We start from the raw sequence: 16,312 nt of genomic DNA on the forward strand, positions 1-16,312 counted from the left end.
CTTTATTCTCTTTGACGTCTGCTTGCACTATGTGCATTTTCTTCTCCAATCTTTTATTGAAACTTACTTGCTGACACTCTGGTCTTGTAGATGGTTTTAACTTTACATTCTTCATTTAACTTTAATTCTTCTGTGTCTTTTTCAATTTTTTTAAAATTATTAAGAACGATATGTAGAAGTCTGTTTGCGTGGTCAATGTGTACATAGTCCCATTTATAAATTCTGGATCTTCCTGGAATTGAGGAGAACTTACAGACTCACAGCACGCGAGGTACTCGATCACTCTCCTTGTAGGACTCGGATGAATTAAGTGTCCAAAATAATCGTACTTCACGGTCTTCCAGAGTAAATATTTTCTGTTCTAATACTCTGGTGCTGTAGACTGTTAGTTTTTCTTTGCTGTTAACAGACGTGAAGTACGCCCCTGCCTCGGCCCTCCCCATATTGAGATATGTGTCTGGTTTCCTCCATCTCTGTCAAATCACTGGTAGAAGAGGCGTTATTAGATAACGTGCTCTGGATCTGAAAGCAGTAATGTAATACGGACTGTATAAAAAGGACAAATGTGGTCCGGCACTACTATCCCCAATATGCATCCAGGTGAGAGGGTAACTCTGAGCAGCACCGTGGCGAAAATAATTCTGCCAGTAGAAACAGGTAAACACAGCTGCCTTAATGCTCACCATCAGTGCCCTGTGACTTCTATAGTATTTGAGGGTGCAAATTTGCCATTCAGGAGCATAGAAAAACTAGATAAGGTCTCACACAGCTTTTCCATGCATCTGAATGGCATATTTGCATATAGCAGTGTGTGACAGTCAGACCCTGTAATGATCAGTGTCTGACTGACACGTAGCTTTCCCAGGCTACTAAATGACACATCTGCTTAGTACAGAATTCTGAAGTGTGCCTGTGCATAAAGTGATACAGCTATAAGTCAGCCAGGAGCTTGGAAAAGCTATGAGAGTCATTCTTACTTAGCTTTTCTATGCTGTATGGCATATCTGCTTATAGCTGTATGAAGTATGCAGTGGCACACTTCAAAATATTCCAGGAATTTTTTTTTATTTGACTATGCGACAGGGGCTGTAAATAGAGATGAGCGAATTTACTGTGAACTTCTTGGCTCGGCAGTTGATGACTTATCCTGCATAAATTAGTTCAGCTTTCAGGTGCTCCCGTGGGCTGGAAAAGGTGGATACAGTCCTAGGAGACTCTTTCCTAGGACTGTATCCACCTTTTCCAGCCCACCGGAGCACCTGAAAGCTGAACTAATTTATGCAGGATAAGTCATCAACTGCCGAGCCGAGAAGTTCTTGACAAATCGAATTTACTGTAAATTCGCTCATCTCTAGCTGTAAAGTTAGTGCAGTTCATAATATATTGTCTGTACCTGTGTGTGACGGTTTTCTCAAAATTGTTCTGTAATTTTCACCCCAATATTTATTTATAACAGCATACAAAATTACTGTCTCAGATTTTTCCCAGGTTGCAAAGCGGCTGAGATCTGACTCACTAGTCAGCTGATGACAGGGAGCCTGTCTGCTTCAATGGGTGGAGGGATCGCTTGGTGGGAGAGAGATCAATCTGCAACTAATGCAACAGCTGTAGGCACCCTGATTGAAAACCACAGGTCTTTTGAATGGATACAGCTCATTTGTGTTTCAATGGGTGGGGTGGCTGATGTGTGGGAGGGAGGAAAATGGAATTATGGGCTCATACAGCAGTGGCCTGCCTTCATTGCAAATAAGAAGTTACCATATTAGCATCTAGATGAATATCTCCGGAACAGTTACACCAATTTTTGCCTGCTAAGAAGAGTTAGTGCAGGTGACCCTGTTTCTATCTACCTGTATATGCAGGTTAGTGGGGGTGACCCTGTTGTTAATGTTCCTTTTAAGAGAAGCCCTTCAATTGTTTTGTTCATTTACTGCAGACGGAGCACCAGTATTCCGGCGTCACGTGTGAGTCTAGTTTCACTGCATCTATACCCTTATCAATATAGCTAGCCCATGTGATCACAACCACCAACAGAGATTACATGAAGAAGTAAGTGACCTCTGTTACTTCTTCCTGTAAACTACAGGATTACAATACCCATTGGATAGCTCCTGGCAACTCAGACCCTTCCCCATCTCCAATAAGCTCTGTCTGTATGTCTTTCTTTTGCTATGGGACCATGAGTGCAGTGATATGCAGTAGTAAGTAAACCCATACATTGATTAGCTGCAGAGTTACAGTTTACCTGACTCACACCACCTGTCTGTATCTGCTGAGTGCAGATTCTCTAAAGTTTCCTATATAATATTCTAGAACTGCTCTTCAGTGTGTAAGAGCTGAAGCTGTATCTCATATATTCTACAGGTTGAGGATTAGGACACAGAAGTTCTATGCTACTGATCCATTACTTTATCCCCCCCTCAGAACGTGCAGTGATGAGATTCCTGTTCTCAGTCTCTGTAAAGCCAGAGGCATAATGGAAGGGTGAGCTGCATTATGAAACCATTGAGAGAAGAAATAAGAATAAATATGGCAGACAACCCATGAATACCACATCAAATAAAACCGCTATAGACAAGTTATTCTTTAACGGGAAAGGATGCAGAAAGCACCAGGGCAAGGAAGTTATTTTTATTTTTTTGCAGTACCCAGAAACCTTTCTAAAAATAAATATTAACCCCAGGGGAAAAAAAAACCCACATCATATGTAATCACAAATAGTATTTATTTCAACGTTTTAGTATACAAAATTGTATTGTTTTATTTTTAAAACACATTTGCTCAGTCAAAAACAGTTAGTATTTTGTCTTGAATGCCTGATCACAGTATGTAAAATATAAGATGATCAAAAGGTGTAAATTTTTTTTATATATATATATATATATATATATATATATATATATATATATATATATATATATATAAGCACCTGTCAGATATAACTATAGGATACACCTTATTCAAAATTGAACAGGGGCATAGCAATAAGGGGTACAGAAGTAGCAGTCGCACCGGGACCCCGATACCTAAGGGGAATCAAAGCACATCTGTCCCATAAAAGGCCAGTATTATAATTTGCATGATTCCCTGTTGCAGATTTTGCATCGGGGCCCAGAAGCTACAAGTTACGCCTCTAAAATGGACTAATGTATTTTTACAATAAATATTAAAATATGGTGTTAAAATCAGTACTTGCTGAAATATCAAGGGCAAACTCAAAGTAATGTCAAATGTTAACCATCTTGTGACTGTTCCACTGTTAAGAAAAAAATAAAACTTCCTATGGCATACCCCTTTGATCATACATTCAACCATTTCCATTGTTTTTCTTTTATACATACAATCTTCTATTACTGAAGGCATGGCACTTTCAGAACATACAACTCCCTTTTAACAGTCTGTATTTTGCACATTTTCCCTTCAGAAAGGCACTTCCATCCTACAGGAACCCTGTATTGTACCCATTGTATTCCTTTAGGGAGCATCACTTTTATTATTATTTTTATATACAGTCTTATCTTATTTTACATCCAAGACAAGCTTAAAGTGGACAGTAATCTATGGTGTGGATTTTAAATGGGATAAGAGCTATAAGTGGCACTCACCAGTCTATTTGTACTCTTAATTCAGAGGTCATGCAGGTAAAACATTAGCCAAGGGTTAGTGAGTGTGACTGGTATGGGCGATGGCTAATGGTGACGGCCACTAATATCTCTTCTCATGGATAAGGTTTATTTGTGGACTTTTAAGTAAAGAACCACCTAGGACTGGGGGCACATTAGTGCTATACAGGTGAGAGTTAGGCTAGGTTCAGACTACGGAATTTCCACCTTAAATTTCCGGCAGAAATTCCGCTTACTATAATGCATAGTGTAGTGAATGGTTTTCCGTTCACAAATTCACACTTCGGAATTTGTGAAGCGGAAAATCCGGATGAAAAATCCGCAAGAAAATTTAAGCCTGAAGAAAGGGGTTGCTCTTTCTTCAGGCTGAAATCCTAGCAGAACACATAGCAGTCTATAGGAGACTGCAGTGTCCGCGCGGTCCTAGCGCTGACTAATTCATTCGGCGCAGGTGGAACTCGGAGTCTCCGGGCTGAAATTTTCTGCCCTGAGATTCCGTAGTCTGAACCTAGCCTAATAGTGCCGATTGTTTTGACTATTGGACTAGATTTGCATGGTCATTTATGTTGTGGATATGCTGTAGATTTTCAATGTGGAAGTAAAAATCCACAGCTGTTGTAGCTTTTTTTGTGGAAATGCACCCAAATAATGTGGATTGCAAATTGATTAGTATTTAATTAAACATTGCTGATGTGAATTTGGAAGATGAATGTATTAATGTAGATTTGCCATTTGTCAATGTCAAGCCTTGGGTTGTGTCAAGGTTGTGATTCCATCAAATTCTCAGAAAATGGCTTTAAAAATGCACTGTGTAGACAAAGCCTTAGCTTTGACTAAAAAGCACTGCAGCCATTAGGTTTCTAATGTGTAATCTTTGGGAACATTTCCAATCCTGCTTTGTGTCTATATTTGCAGGATTTGTCTTTGCAGCAATGGCTTTAGCCTTATTCAGCAACCTATGAGGATCCATTCTTCCTTTATATTTCCTATTTCTTTTAACCCCGTAACAAAATTTAACATACCGCAAATTAACACACCAGAACATTTACATCCTGTTAAAAAAAAAAAAAAATAACTCCGCCTTACAGCAGTTTTTAAACACGATACAGAGACATATCTGGGACAGACCAGATTGCTTAATCCAAAACTGCACTAGAGAAACTTGTTCTAGTTATTGAAAATAAATTTAGGAGTTATATAATGCAATTTAGAAACAGCAGGAGGTGACTAGGTCAGAGCTGCTCTAAGGCAGTGGTCCCCAAACTGTGGACCACTGCAATACCACAGCTCCCAGACAGTCAATGGCTGGGAGTTATGGTTTTGCAACAGCTGGAGGTCCACAGTTTGGAGACCACTGCCCTACAAAATATACTACAGATCATTTAGAAAAAGGAAAATACATGGCAGAAGATATGTTAAAACATAGCTGCACTGCAGTTGTAAGAGGGTGAAAAAAATACAATACAATTAAACATGCTGGATGTGAGCTCAAGCAATTAATGTGACCTTACATGCAACATCAAGAGAGCCATCTTCTGAGTTGTGTTATGTCTACAAAAGGCACAATTATTAAAACATTATCTGAAAACAGATATGCATACAGCTAGTGTGTAAGATCAAGAAAACTGTAGATTCCCCAATTATTATATTTTGAACACCACAGGTAAAGAGGTTGCCCAGGAAGGTTAGAAGAAAAAAGTCTGGGAGTAATAGTGTAAAAGTAGAACACATGTCATACCTGTCTAGATCCTCCACAGCCGTCATTCGGATGGCTCCAGTCAATGTTCCTGTGATGTGTCGTTTCCACAGGAACTGCCCCACTCAGCCTACATTCACATGTCTTGCATTTTGTTGCATATTTTCCACTGCAGGTTTTGCTACCAGTAAAGTCAATGGATGGCAAAATAAGCTGCAGAAAGTCACTGGCCGCATGGTGTCCCACCTTAGTGATTGACTAGACAGGGCATTTTCTGTGATGACCATATTACAGGAACAAAGAAACAGACAAGCAGTGACTGGAGCCATCCGGCTGATCAGGAGAGAGTATGACAACTTATTATTATTTTTTTTTTTTTTCACATCACCCCAAGCCATATAATTAATTTTTTTTATCCTCAGTCAACCACTTTATATAAAATTATTATGATTCAAGTGAATCAATTTTTACTAAAATTATGCTAAGTAAGCATTTAAATACACACTTTGGTCATGAGAAAGTTGGGGGGAAAAAAAAGCTATTTCAGATAGAAAACATTACATCTCAGTAAAAATGCAAGTTATTTCTGTAGGTTCTTTATTTATCCTTCAAGTGGATTATTCTATATTATTCAGTAATCTGGAGTCTCCGTGGTTCATGACAAAAAAGTCTTCTGATGTGAGGCCGTACCGCTCAAGGGCTTCTTTCAGTTTTAGTGGTGGTTCCAGGTAGTGCTGCAGGGACAGACAAAATTTTATTGTGCTTTTCAATGATAAAAATGAGAATAGAGTATCCTGTTAAACAGAGGATATTCCACACTGTATTCCAATCATCAGGCTGCGTTCACACGGACAGATACGCAGAGTATTTTACGCTGCGGATCTACTGACGATGGACCCCTGCCTCCATCTGTGACTGCTCATAGCGGCAATCTGCGGCAAAATGCACAGCATACTCACACACATAGTGGCTGCTCTCGGCCTAGCTCAGAGAGCAGGGGGAGCAGCCGCGGTGTGTATAAGTATCCTGCGCATGAGCGCTGTGAATCGCACATCGCAGAGTGTCTGCTCGTAGCAGCGGATTGCCAATATGAGCAGGCACAATGGAGGGGTCCTTCGTCACCGGATCCATCCGTGTGAACGTGGCCTAAGGCTGGTTTTACATGGCCATATTTGTATTTGGGTCTAAAGTACATATCTTTCGATAAAGGTATTTTTTTTGCTCTGTAGATTCAGTATTTTGTATTTTTAAGCCAAAAATCGGAAGTGGAATCTACAGAGAAAAAAACAAAAAAATTTACTTATTTATGTTTTGGCTTACAAATGCTAATGAAAAATACTGAGCCAAATACTGCTGTGTGAAACCAGCCTAGCTCCGATTAGAATGAGTGGATTTACATACACATTTAGATCTGAAAATCTGCAAGAAATCGTATAAAAAATTAACGCACATTTCTTCACTTGAATATGTACCCATACTACAGTGTCAACCCATTCTCAGACTGCTTTTACATGACCTTAATACAGAAAGTAGCATCCCCTTTAAATGTCAAAGTGAGTGATGCTGCTGCAAGCATTAAGTCACAGGAGCCCGCATCACTGCCTTTGTGAAGTCAACACAGCTTGCATCATCTGGGGGCAGGGCAGATAGGGATATTGGCTGGTGGGCTCCTGTAAGACATCAGTGTATTTGGTGCAGGCTTGGTGGGTGGTCATGTCACAAGATGTGCTAGACCATAATTTGAGTGCCAGGCCCTACAACTGCCCAACACACCAAGGAATTGGAGGTGCGGTATGTCCCTTTTACGGCTCCATTGTGCATGACTACATGACTATGCAGACTGTGGCATCAGAGAGCAGAAGTAGCTCATGCAAGTAGCATTATGCCTCCATTTCAAGCCACTGTGGCGAGATTCAAAGCAACTGAGGCCAATAGATCTTTGCTTTTGTCACTGATCATTCAAGATTTACACAGGGATTAGTGGCCATTTAAAAAAAAAAAAAAAAAAAAAAAAAACTATAAGCTAAGACAAACCTCATTAGCTAAAGCAAATGTTCCCCAGTGGATGGCAACGGATTTCTTGGCTCGAATGTCAGCATGGATTCTCACTGCTTCTTCTGGATCAACGTGCTGACATTTCATAAACCACCTAGATGGTAAACAAAAAACATATGATCCATCCCTTAACTTAAACAAGGGCTCCTTTTCCTCTTTGCCCATATGATGCAGTCACCGCCAGTATCATTACTTTCTCCCGAAGCTCAGCTGTATCCATACATTTTATTACTGCAGTGAGGTAATGTGATCCCCAGTCTGACAACCAGTTACCTACTCTAATGTAGAGACAGGATCATTGTAATTCACAAGATCCCTCTTGACAGCTCAGACCCCTCACCTCTCAGCTCCACCCTCGTTGTTCAACTTTATGTCGCTTCTATGTCTGCCCCGAGGCTATGTTCACACGATTGAATATCCATGCTGTGAACATAGCCACACGGCAGACATAAGATCTTCAGACATTCCGCTGCAGCAGAGTCTCGTAGATATCAATAGAATTCTGCTGCACTGTACACATGGCAGAATTTCTGCAGCAGATGTTTCTGCAGCGGAAAGCCCGATTCCAGAGTCCACAGAAAGATTAGACATGTCTATTCTTTCTGCAACGTCGGAAATGCATTGCAGTCTATTGGACGGCGCATCCCTGAGCGGTGCTAGTGCCGGCGCTCGGCTGTTGGTGGAATGTCTGCACAGAAATTTTCTGTGTGGATAATCCACTGTCTGATCACAGCCTAAGAGACAACGGACCCAGTGATTCAATAGACAAGTCCATTCACTGATCAGCTGCAGAGTTATACAACGCTCCTGATCACACTATTGCCTCATGCATGTGCAGATGCATTAGTGTGTCCTGTGTGATGCAGTCTGACATCTACTCTGTGTAAAATTACAAACTGTATACACTAGGCAAACTCAAGAACCTCAACATTTTTCTCAAATAATCGCTCATGCTGCACTATGTAAGGAGAAAATTGACTGTGGAAGAGATTTATCAAAACCTGTCCAGAGTAAACATTGCTGAGTTACCTATAGCAACCAATTAGATCACTTTCATTTTTGAAAAGGCCTCTGAAATAATATAGCTTTTTTTTTATTCTTTTGACAATTTTGATGTGACAGTATTATGCAAAATTTGCATTCCAAATGAAATTTGAAAATGCAGAAAAGGGAAATCCCCTTTGCCATTAAGTATCTAGAACAGTGGTTCTTAACCTCAGGGGCTCGGTGAGTCAGTCTCGCGGGTTCGGCGGAGGTCAAGACACGGCGCTGCCTCCCGTGATGCACTTCCGGTCCTGCAGCGTCTGAAACAGGCTCAGCCAGAATGTCCCTCTGACAAGCGGACAGCCTGGACGCACGGACGCTGCGGGAACAGGTAGGCACACTGAACCACCACTGCCTTCACTCAATGCTTGGCTAACTGTGTCTAGTTCATAGTTAACCCTATCCTTACACTGAAACACCACTGCCTGTATTTAATATTTGTTTATCTGTGCCTATAATCTTTTTTTTAACCCTATCCCTACCTAGATATCCCTGCCTCCAGCCCTTGTTACTTACCTGAATCACCAGATTTTATTTTTCCAATTAAGAAGGGTTTTAGGTCCGGTCCAAAACCGCATACGGGTCAAAACTGAGCTGACCGGAGTCACTATTTGACTCCGGTCGGCTCATTAAAGTAAATGGAGTCACGGGCTGATCCGGCTGGGGTACGGGAGCGCCCGGTTTTCTCCTCCCCCAGCCGGATCCGGCGCCTGTATGTGAAAAACGAGATGTGAATGCAGCCTAAATCAAGTCTGTTTAACATTTACCAAAAGCAAGAACGTTAGGGAAAAAAAAAAGCGCACTATATAAAAAAATAACCTGAAATCTTGCAAGGCAAATTAGTTGAAAACAGATTGAGAAAAGTATACATATATTCATATGCTCAATTAGTAAAAATATTTTTTTAAATGTTCCATTTAAAAAGGAGCAATAGGTAGGTACTTAAAAAAATCCCAGTCTAAGTTTGTGTTTACATTTCATTTGTGAACTACATTTGGCATACAGGATGGCAAAGCTCCTGATGCACAATGTATCCACTGCATCTGTATAAAATAAACAACCAAAGCGGATATATTTGAGGGTGAAGTAATAAATAAATAAATAAAGTCAAACTTGCCTATTCTGGTCCTGTGCAGCTTCCGTTTAACTGCTTTCCGGTCCCCCAATGGTCACAGCTCGTTGCTACTTTAAACCAGTGGGGGACTGGAAGCTCTAGAACAGAAGCTACGGGGGAGAGAGGTAAGAGTATGGCTTGCTGTTTTATTTTTACTTCTCCAGCAACATATCATATTTTCTTTTAATCATTCCCAGTCCTTCCCTTTGTCAGATAGCCAGCATAGGTCAGGACCAGGTCTAAAGTATCATGTATATTTAGAAACATACCTTGGTTCATAGGCTCCAATAGGAATTGCAGCTACATCAAATGGACCAAATCGTTTTCCAATCTGTTCAAATGCAGCACAATAACCAGTATCTCCTGCAAAATAAAATCTATTTGCTGGTCCAAGTACAGACCAGCTACCCCACAGTACTTTGTTGTCATCAAATGGTGTCCTCTTGCACCAGTGTTGACATGGGGTGAAAACAAAGGTCACCTCATCATGTCCAGGGACACAGTTTTGTTCCCACCAGTCCAATTCAATCACATTTTCACAGCCACAGCTCTGCATCCAGTTCAAAAGGCCCAAGGGAACAAACCACCTCAACTCTGTACCAAAGCGAGCATTCAGGCTCAATACAGTATTGTAATCCAGGTGGTCATAATGGTTGTGGCTTATCACAACAGCATTGATTTTGGGAAGCTGCTCTACAGTGCATGGTGGCCCTCGAAACCGCTTTGGACCTGCAAAGCTAAGTGGAGAGGCCCTCTGACTAAAGATGGGATCAGTGAGAAATACCAAATCGTCCATTTCCACCATGATGGACGCATGCCCCAACCAAGTGATCCTTATGCCATTTTTTGTCTTGCCAGTGAGTTCAGGGTGTTTTACAAAATATGGCTCAATAACAGGAAGCTCCTTGTCAAGCTCCTAGAAAAAAGCAAAAAAAAAAAAAAGCAGCATTATCAGAAATGTGGTAAATAAACACATTCAAGTTATTGCAAAATTCATAATACTCCGCTAAAAACCATCTACAATATTTGTTAAATATAGTCCTAAAATAATCTTAGTGCACAGAAGTTTTACAGGCATTGCCTTAAAGGACAACTGTAGTGGAACACATATATTCCCGTGCCCGGATCTCAAAAAATAAACAAAATAAACTTATACATACCTTCCTATGAGCCCCCGTTGGTCCAGCACAGGCCTCACTGTCCGGCAGTGCTGACCTCATTCCACTTCCTGGGGACGGGGACGCCGAAGAGCGTATCACCGGCCGCAGCAATATCCCGCCCCGGCCGGTGATAGGCTGAGCCCACTGTCATGTAAGGAGCTCTGGCTGGCTTCTTACTTGACAGTGGGCTCAGCCTATCACCGGCCAGGACGGGACATCGCTGCGGCCAGTCATACGCCGACGGGTCTGCGGTGTCCCCGTCCCCAGGAAGTGGAATAAGGTCAGCACTGCCGTTCTGTCAGGCCTTTGCCAGACCAACGGGGACTCGTAGGAGGGTACGTATACCTTTATTTTGTTTGTTTTTGAGGCTCGGCCACGGGAATATATAAAGTGTTCCACTACAGTTGTCCTTTAATTTAATTTTTTTCTTAACGGAACAAAAACCTCAACCCCCACCCAAATTTTTTTTTATATTTTATATGTATTTGAATATAAAATATGCAAAAAAGACATCGCAGCACTCTCCAAATAGTGAAAAAAAAATCCACAAAATGTATTGGCTCAGTTCATAGCAAGCTTGAAAATTGTCCTGTGAGAGGACAGAAACATTGCTATGAATTGAGCCAATACATTTTTGGATTTTTTTCACTATTTGGAGAGTGCTGCAACATCTTTTTTGCATATATCTGATGGACTCGGGTCTAAGAATGCTGGCACCAGACCAGGGATTGGATAAGTAGTGCTGCAAACCTTGTGGTTTACTATATATATAAAAATATAAAAATATATATATGATACTCATCTGCCTGATCCCCCAGTGAGCACCACTTCCCATCTGGACACGAGGAAATACCTGCTTGGCCAATCAGTGGAAATCAGTTTGGACTGGTAATAGTCCGAATGGCAGAGCAGCGATGCAAAAGATCAGGCAGGTAAGTACAACTTTTTTTTTTTTTTTTTTTTTCACTTTATAAAAACCAAAACGCCAGACAAAGACGCCTTTTAAAGGCATGGTGCACTGTGTCCCAGTGTCACAGAATAATGTATACATTAGGGAACTGATGTCAGGTGAGCTATGTTAAGCTTGAAGTCATGCTGTTCTCTTTGTGTTTTCCACTGTTTTTACTAAACCAAGATGGAACAAAGGAATACTGTTTTTACAAAGTTTGTGACTTTCTGCTCTTAAAGACTCCTGGATATGTAGCAAGGCTGTTACCGTAATGCTGAGCACTACCAGTATAGTTGTCATGGACGTAAGCAAATCTTGAACTGAAATTGCATCCGGAACGCTAAAGCAGGCCATAGAGACATCTGAACCCACCTATTTTTGCAGGATTGGCCAATGATTGGTCTGATATTAATGGAAGCAGGCTGACAGCCCCCAAAGAGCAGATGTCAGGGAAAAGATAGATGGGACATGGAATTGGATTTCAACTGGCCCAATTTAAGACACTTTTACACAGGCTGATTTTCAGGTAAATGAGCATTTCTAGGAATGCTCTTTACCAATTATTGGCCCATGTACAAGGCCGGCGATCAGCAACAAACAGTTTAAGGGGGTACTCCACTGGCCAGTCTTCCGGCTGCATTCGGAACATTTAGTTCCGAACGCTGTGCGTGCTCTGCGGGGGTCGGCCACGCCCCCTAAACGCTAGTCTATGGAAGGGTGCATGGTGGCAGTCATGCCCCCTCCCATAGACTTGTATTGAGGGTGCATGGCCGACCCCAGCAGCACGTGCACAGCATTCGCAACTAAGTGTCAAGAATGCAGCCGGAAGGCTGGCCAGTGGAGTACCCCTTTAACTGCATATTTTGTGCAGCCAATAAAATCATTGTAATAGACAACACATCGCCTTGCGTAAACACGTGATGTACGGGCCAGCAATTGTTAGTGCGGCCCTGCCACATGACTGATCATTCCTTGTGGAGCCACTGTTAGGGTAGTCAGATGTAGCGCATCCACTGCATGCACTACTGACCGACTCTGGAGTCAGCCACTTACTTTGCCCAGGTGTCCTGGTCCCAGCAGCAATTTGCTGCTATAAGCAGACACAAACTGAGCTGCGACTCACGCATGCAAATGCAGACATCATGGACGATTGGCCTAGCAGAGGGAGTGACAGCGATGTCTGAGTACACTGCACATGCGCAACTCAGTCTGTGTTTGCTCGTAGCGGCAGATTGCTGCTATGAGCAAACCAGCTTAATGATAGAAAAGATGACCTTTCATCAGGCGCTCGGAGGTCCAAGGAAATCTCACAACCAGGTCATGGAGGTGGATACGAATTCAAGCTTTATTAGTATACAACAACGCTTTTCGGGGTTAGCATACCCCTTCTTCAGATTGACAGATTTGTCAGACAAATCTGTCAATCTGAAGAAGGGGTATACTAACCCCGAAACGCGTTGTATACTAATAAAGCTTGAATTCGTATCCACCTCCATGACCTGGTTGTGAGATTTCCTTGGACCTCCGAGCGCCTGATGAAAGGTCATCTTTTCTATCATTAAGCTCATCAACAGGATCTCCCTTTGGATCCATCCTGAAGACCTATAGGCTTGCACGGATTCCTCCTTGATTACCTCAAACTGAGGTTATATGCGTATATACTATACGCTCCAGGTGAGCGGCCATCTATTAGACCCCTTATTTTTTTTTTAATTCTTAGGTTAATGCACTAGGCGCCTCTTTGGGCCTTTTCTCTTTTCTTTTGTTAACATGAGCAAACCAGGACACCCAGGCAAAGTAGGAGGCTGACTCTAGGGGTGGTCAGTAGTGCATCTGCAGCGTCAAATAAGCGGCGGATGCACTACGTGTGGCCTTCCCCAGTACCAATTACTGCACTTTTTTACTGCATCTAGTTGGCTTATGTAAAATGGCCCTTACTGTCTTCTCCAGGAAACTCCTGAAAGAGTGACTCATTTTAAAAATACATTCACGTGAAAAGTTTTGATTGGTTGGGTTCTCAGTGCAGAGACCCTCAGTGATCATTAGTGTGTGCAGGTTCAAAATCACACAATAGCGTAACTCCCCAACTCGATCTCAGTCCTGCAGCCCCACACGGACGGTTATGGGACGGTTCTGTCAAGCAGGACATACATCACTGAGTCAGGGAGTGAAGAATGCTAACACATGCTTCTCCCTGCTTGTACTGCACTTCTTATAATTGTAGCAAACTTACAGGTGTCAGATTTTTGCAAATTTAAATCTTCTGTGAACTAAAAATATCAGCAGCAAAAATCGCTCTCCTATCCTGACAGTTTGTGCAACAGGCCTTAATGTGCAATTGGTCTGAATGTACATGTGAATTATGCAATAATCTTAAAAACACATTTATCAGTATGGACAGAGTAGACTTTGCACAGGAAATACCTCTTTTGAACTTGGCACATTGCTATTATTTTTCTCAGTTACAGCCCATTTCACAGCATTTTTCATGGTAGGGGTCTTCCATGTAGGCCAAGGGTTGACAAATCGGCCATTTGTGCCCCGAACTGACTTTGTGACATCTTCCTCTAACCTAGCATCCAGCTTGAAGCTCTTTCTTGAAGAACGAGAGGAATCACTACTCCTGGAACTGCGAGTTGAATTTTGACGTTTCCGTACTGTTTCTTTTGGGTACTGGTTGGTTGAGGTTAAACATTCTTCAGCCACATCATCTGCTTCTAATGTCTTTTGTAATCTAAGATGACTAAAATGACATATCGATCAGTAAGTATACATGTAAAAAACCCGTCACTAATGATATGACATATGGGTTGCTATTACTGCTTCAGTTATATATATAACATATAATATTCACAAAAGAAAAAATATTCACGTAGAATTTCAGATCGGCCAAATGTTCAAGTGTTCTAAATGGAAACAGGTAGGGTAAATTTCTGCCAGACTGCTATGGTGGAGGCTTATCTCTGAGAACAAATGGATCAGGCAGCTGAAATATTACATGTCTGATGCTTCTCTCCCTCATCTGTAAACACATTTGATGGTTGACCGCTCCAGAAGGCCACATTTTTGAGTCCTTCACAAAGTAAACTTTTAGGACATAAACCGAAATTAGTTAAAGGGGTTGTCATTCACATCTATACTGATTCACGCTTTTTGGTTTAGGTTACATGTCTTCCCCACAAGAACTGCCCACTACCCGCCTAACCGGATCCATTGAAGGATAGGTCACAACAGAGTCAGGAGCCCTTTGTAGAATTAGTACCCGGATTGGTCTCTTGCAAAGCAATGGCATCCTATTCTGGTTCTTTTTCAGGGATATAACTGTTGTTCAGCCCAACTGGCTTGGCCAGTCATGAACATATTGCAATATACATCAGCAAACTTTTTTGTCAGGTCACCAACGTCATGTGGTGTGAATGGCCCTGAATAGCCAAGTACAGGAGGAAAGTGGAGTCTGATAAGTACAGATTTACAATTAGTTTAAACAAAATGTATTATGTTTTCATGCAATGTCGCTTTAACAATAAAAAATAAAAAAATAAAAGAAAGGAAGGTAAATATATTGTCTCCAGAAGTTGTTCGCTTATACAACAGTTCAGTTTTCAACTACCAACTGAAATACTGTGTTGTCTGCAATAAGGGTCTTTATACTTTTTATTTTCCTTTTTAATACATGTTGGTTGCTTAGTTGTGAAGAAGCCATTGAGATGGTAGTGAGGAAAAGGAAAGAAAGGACCCATTTATATGAAAATGTGACAGCCGAGCTCAGCAAGCAAGACACCACCAGTGTATTCTGGACTGTTCTGAAAGAGGAATTTATCAGAGTCAAACAATAGAACTTCTTTGAAACAAATGATCAGTGACTGGTGAAGCAGCAGAATATGCAGCAGTGCCAACTACTCTATCTGTATAAATAAATTAATCAGATATATAATATAAATCTATTTTGCAGACAAATGAATCTTTCTACTGTTAAAACGCTTAGCGCTCCTCTGCATTGTGTTTATACTATTGTGAGACAGGAATAATAGTTGGAGATTTGCCCAAGGTACCAGGTTTTAGGAAGCACATATCCAGGGAAAGCTGTGAGGAGATATGGTAAATCCAGGATAGTGTAAAATCCCTAGCAGAACATATCTGCTTAGGAACCTTTGGGTTTGGATTTTTATAGACTGAAAAGCAGGTTGGTATTGGAGGCCATTACTCCTTTCCTGCCACTCCAGGTTTCCAGTGTGGCCCAAAATCAGCGCAGGTGCTGAAGAAAGCCATTTACTGGGTTTTTCAAACAAGGTGTAAGGCTGGGTTCACATATATATCAGGCGTCTGGCATAGTTTTCCTCCGGCGTTCACCGGAGGGCAATTGATGCTAAAACTGATACCATTCATTTGAATGGGACAGTTCACAATCATCCAGCATCTCAGTTTTGATGCCAGATAGTTGGATACGCCGGAGGGCACCGGACAGGGGAACGCAGCTTGCTGTGTTCCCCTGTCTGCTGTCCAGAAACAATGGATGCCGGATGCCATACAACTGATGACAACTTGTCATCAGTTGTGGCATCAGTTGCATTGAGTTGCATGCCGGACATATGTGACATAACTTAGTCTGCAGGCCGAGGCTGGAAGGAACTTTAACCTTTGATGGGAGTTGGAGTCTTGAGGACTGCAGCC

General features: G+C 41.6%; 1 protein-coding gene across 2 annotated transcripts in view; it reads right to left on the bottom strand.

Moving 5' to 3' along the window:
- Positions 1–2,882: 2,882 nt before the first annotated feature.
- NAPEPLD (N-acyl phosphatidylethanolamine phospholipase D) overlaps positions 2,883–16,312 on the bottom strand; it is a 31,104-nt gene continuing 17,674 nt past the window's right edge. The window contains exons 2-5 of one of the 2 annotated variants that reach the window (XM_056573501.1): positions 14,066–14,375; positions 9,802–10,448; positions 7,354–7,468; positions 2,883–6,053 (exon numbers count right to left, since the gene is read on the bottom strand). In XM_056573501.1, coding sequence (XP_056429476.1) covers positions 5,937–6,053; positions 7,354–7,468; positions 9,802–10,448; positions 14,066–14,375 — 1,189 coding nt within the window. In that variant the 3' untranslated portion in view covers positions 2,883–5,936. Of the gene's footprint in view, positions 6,054–7,353; positions 7,469–9,801; positions 10,449–14,065; positions 14,385–16,312 lie in introns of both variants that reach the window. The other variant, XM_056573499.1, reaches the window with a different exon arrangement.

Source organism: Hyla sarda, chromosome 4, assembly GCF_029499605.1.
Source record: "Hyla sarda isolate aHylSar1 chromosome 4, aHylSar1.hap1, whole genome shotgun sequence".
Classification (NCBI taxonomy): Eukaryota; Metazoa; Chordata; class Amphibia; order Anura; family Hylidae; genus Hyla; species Hyla sarda.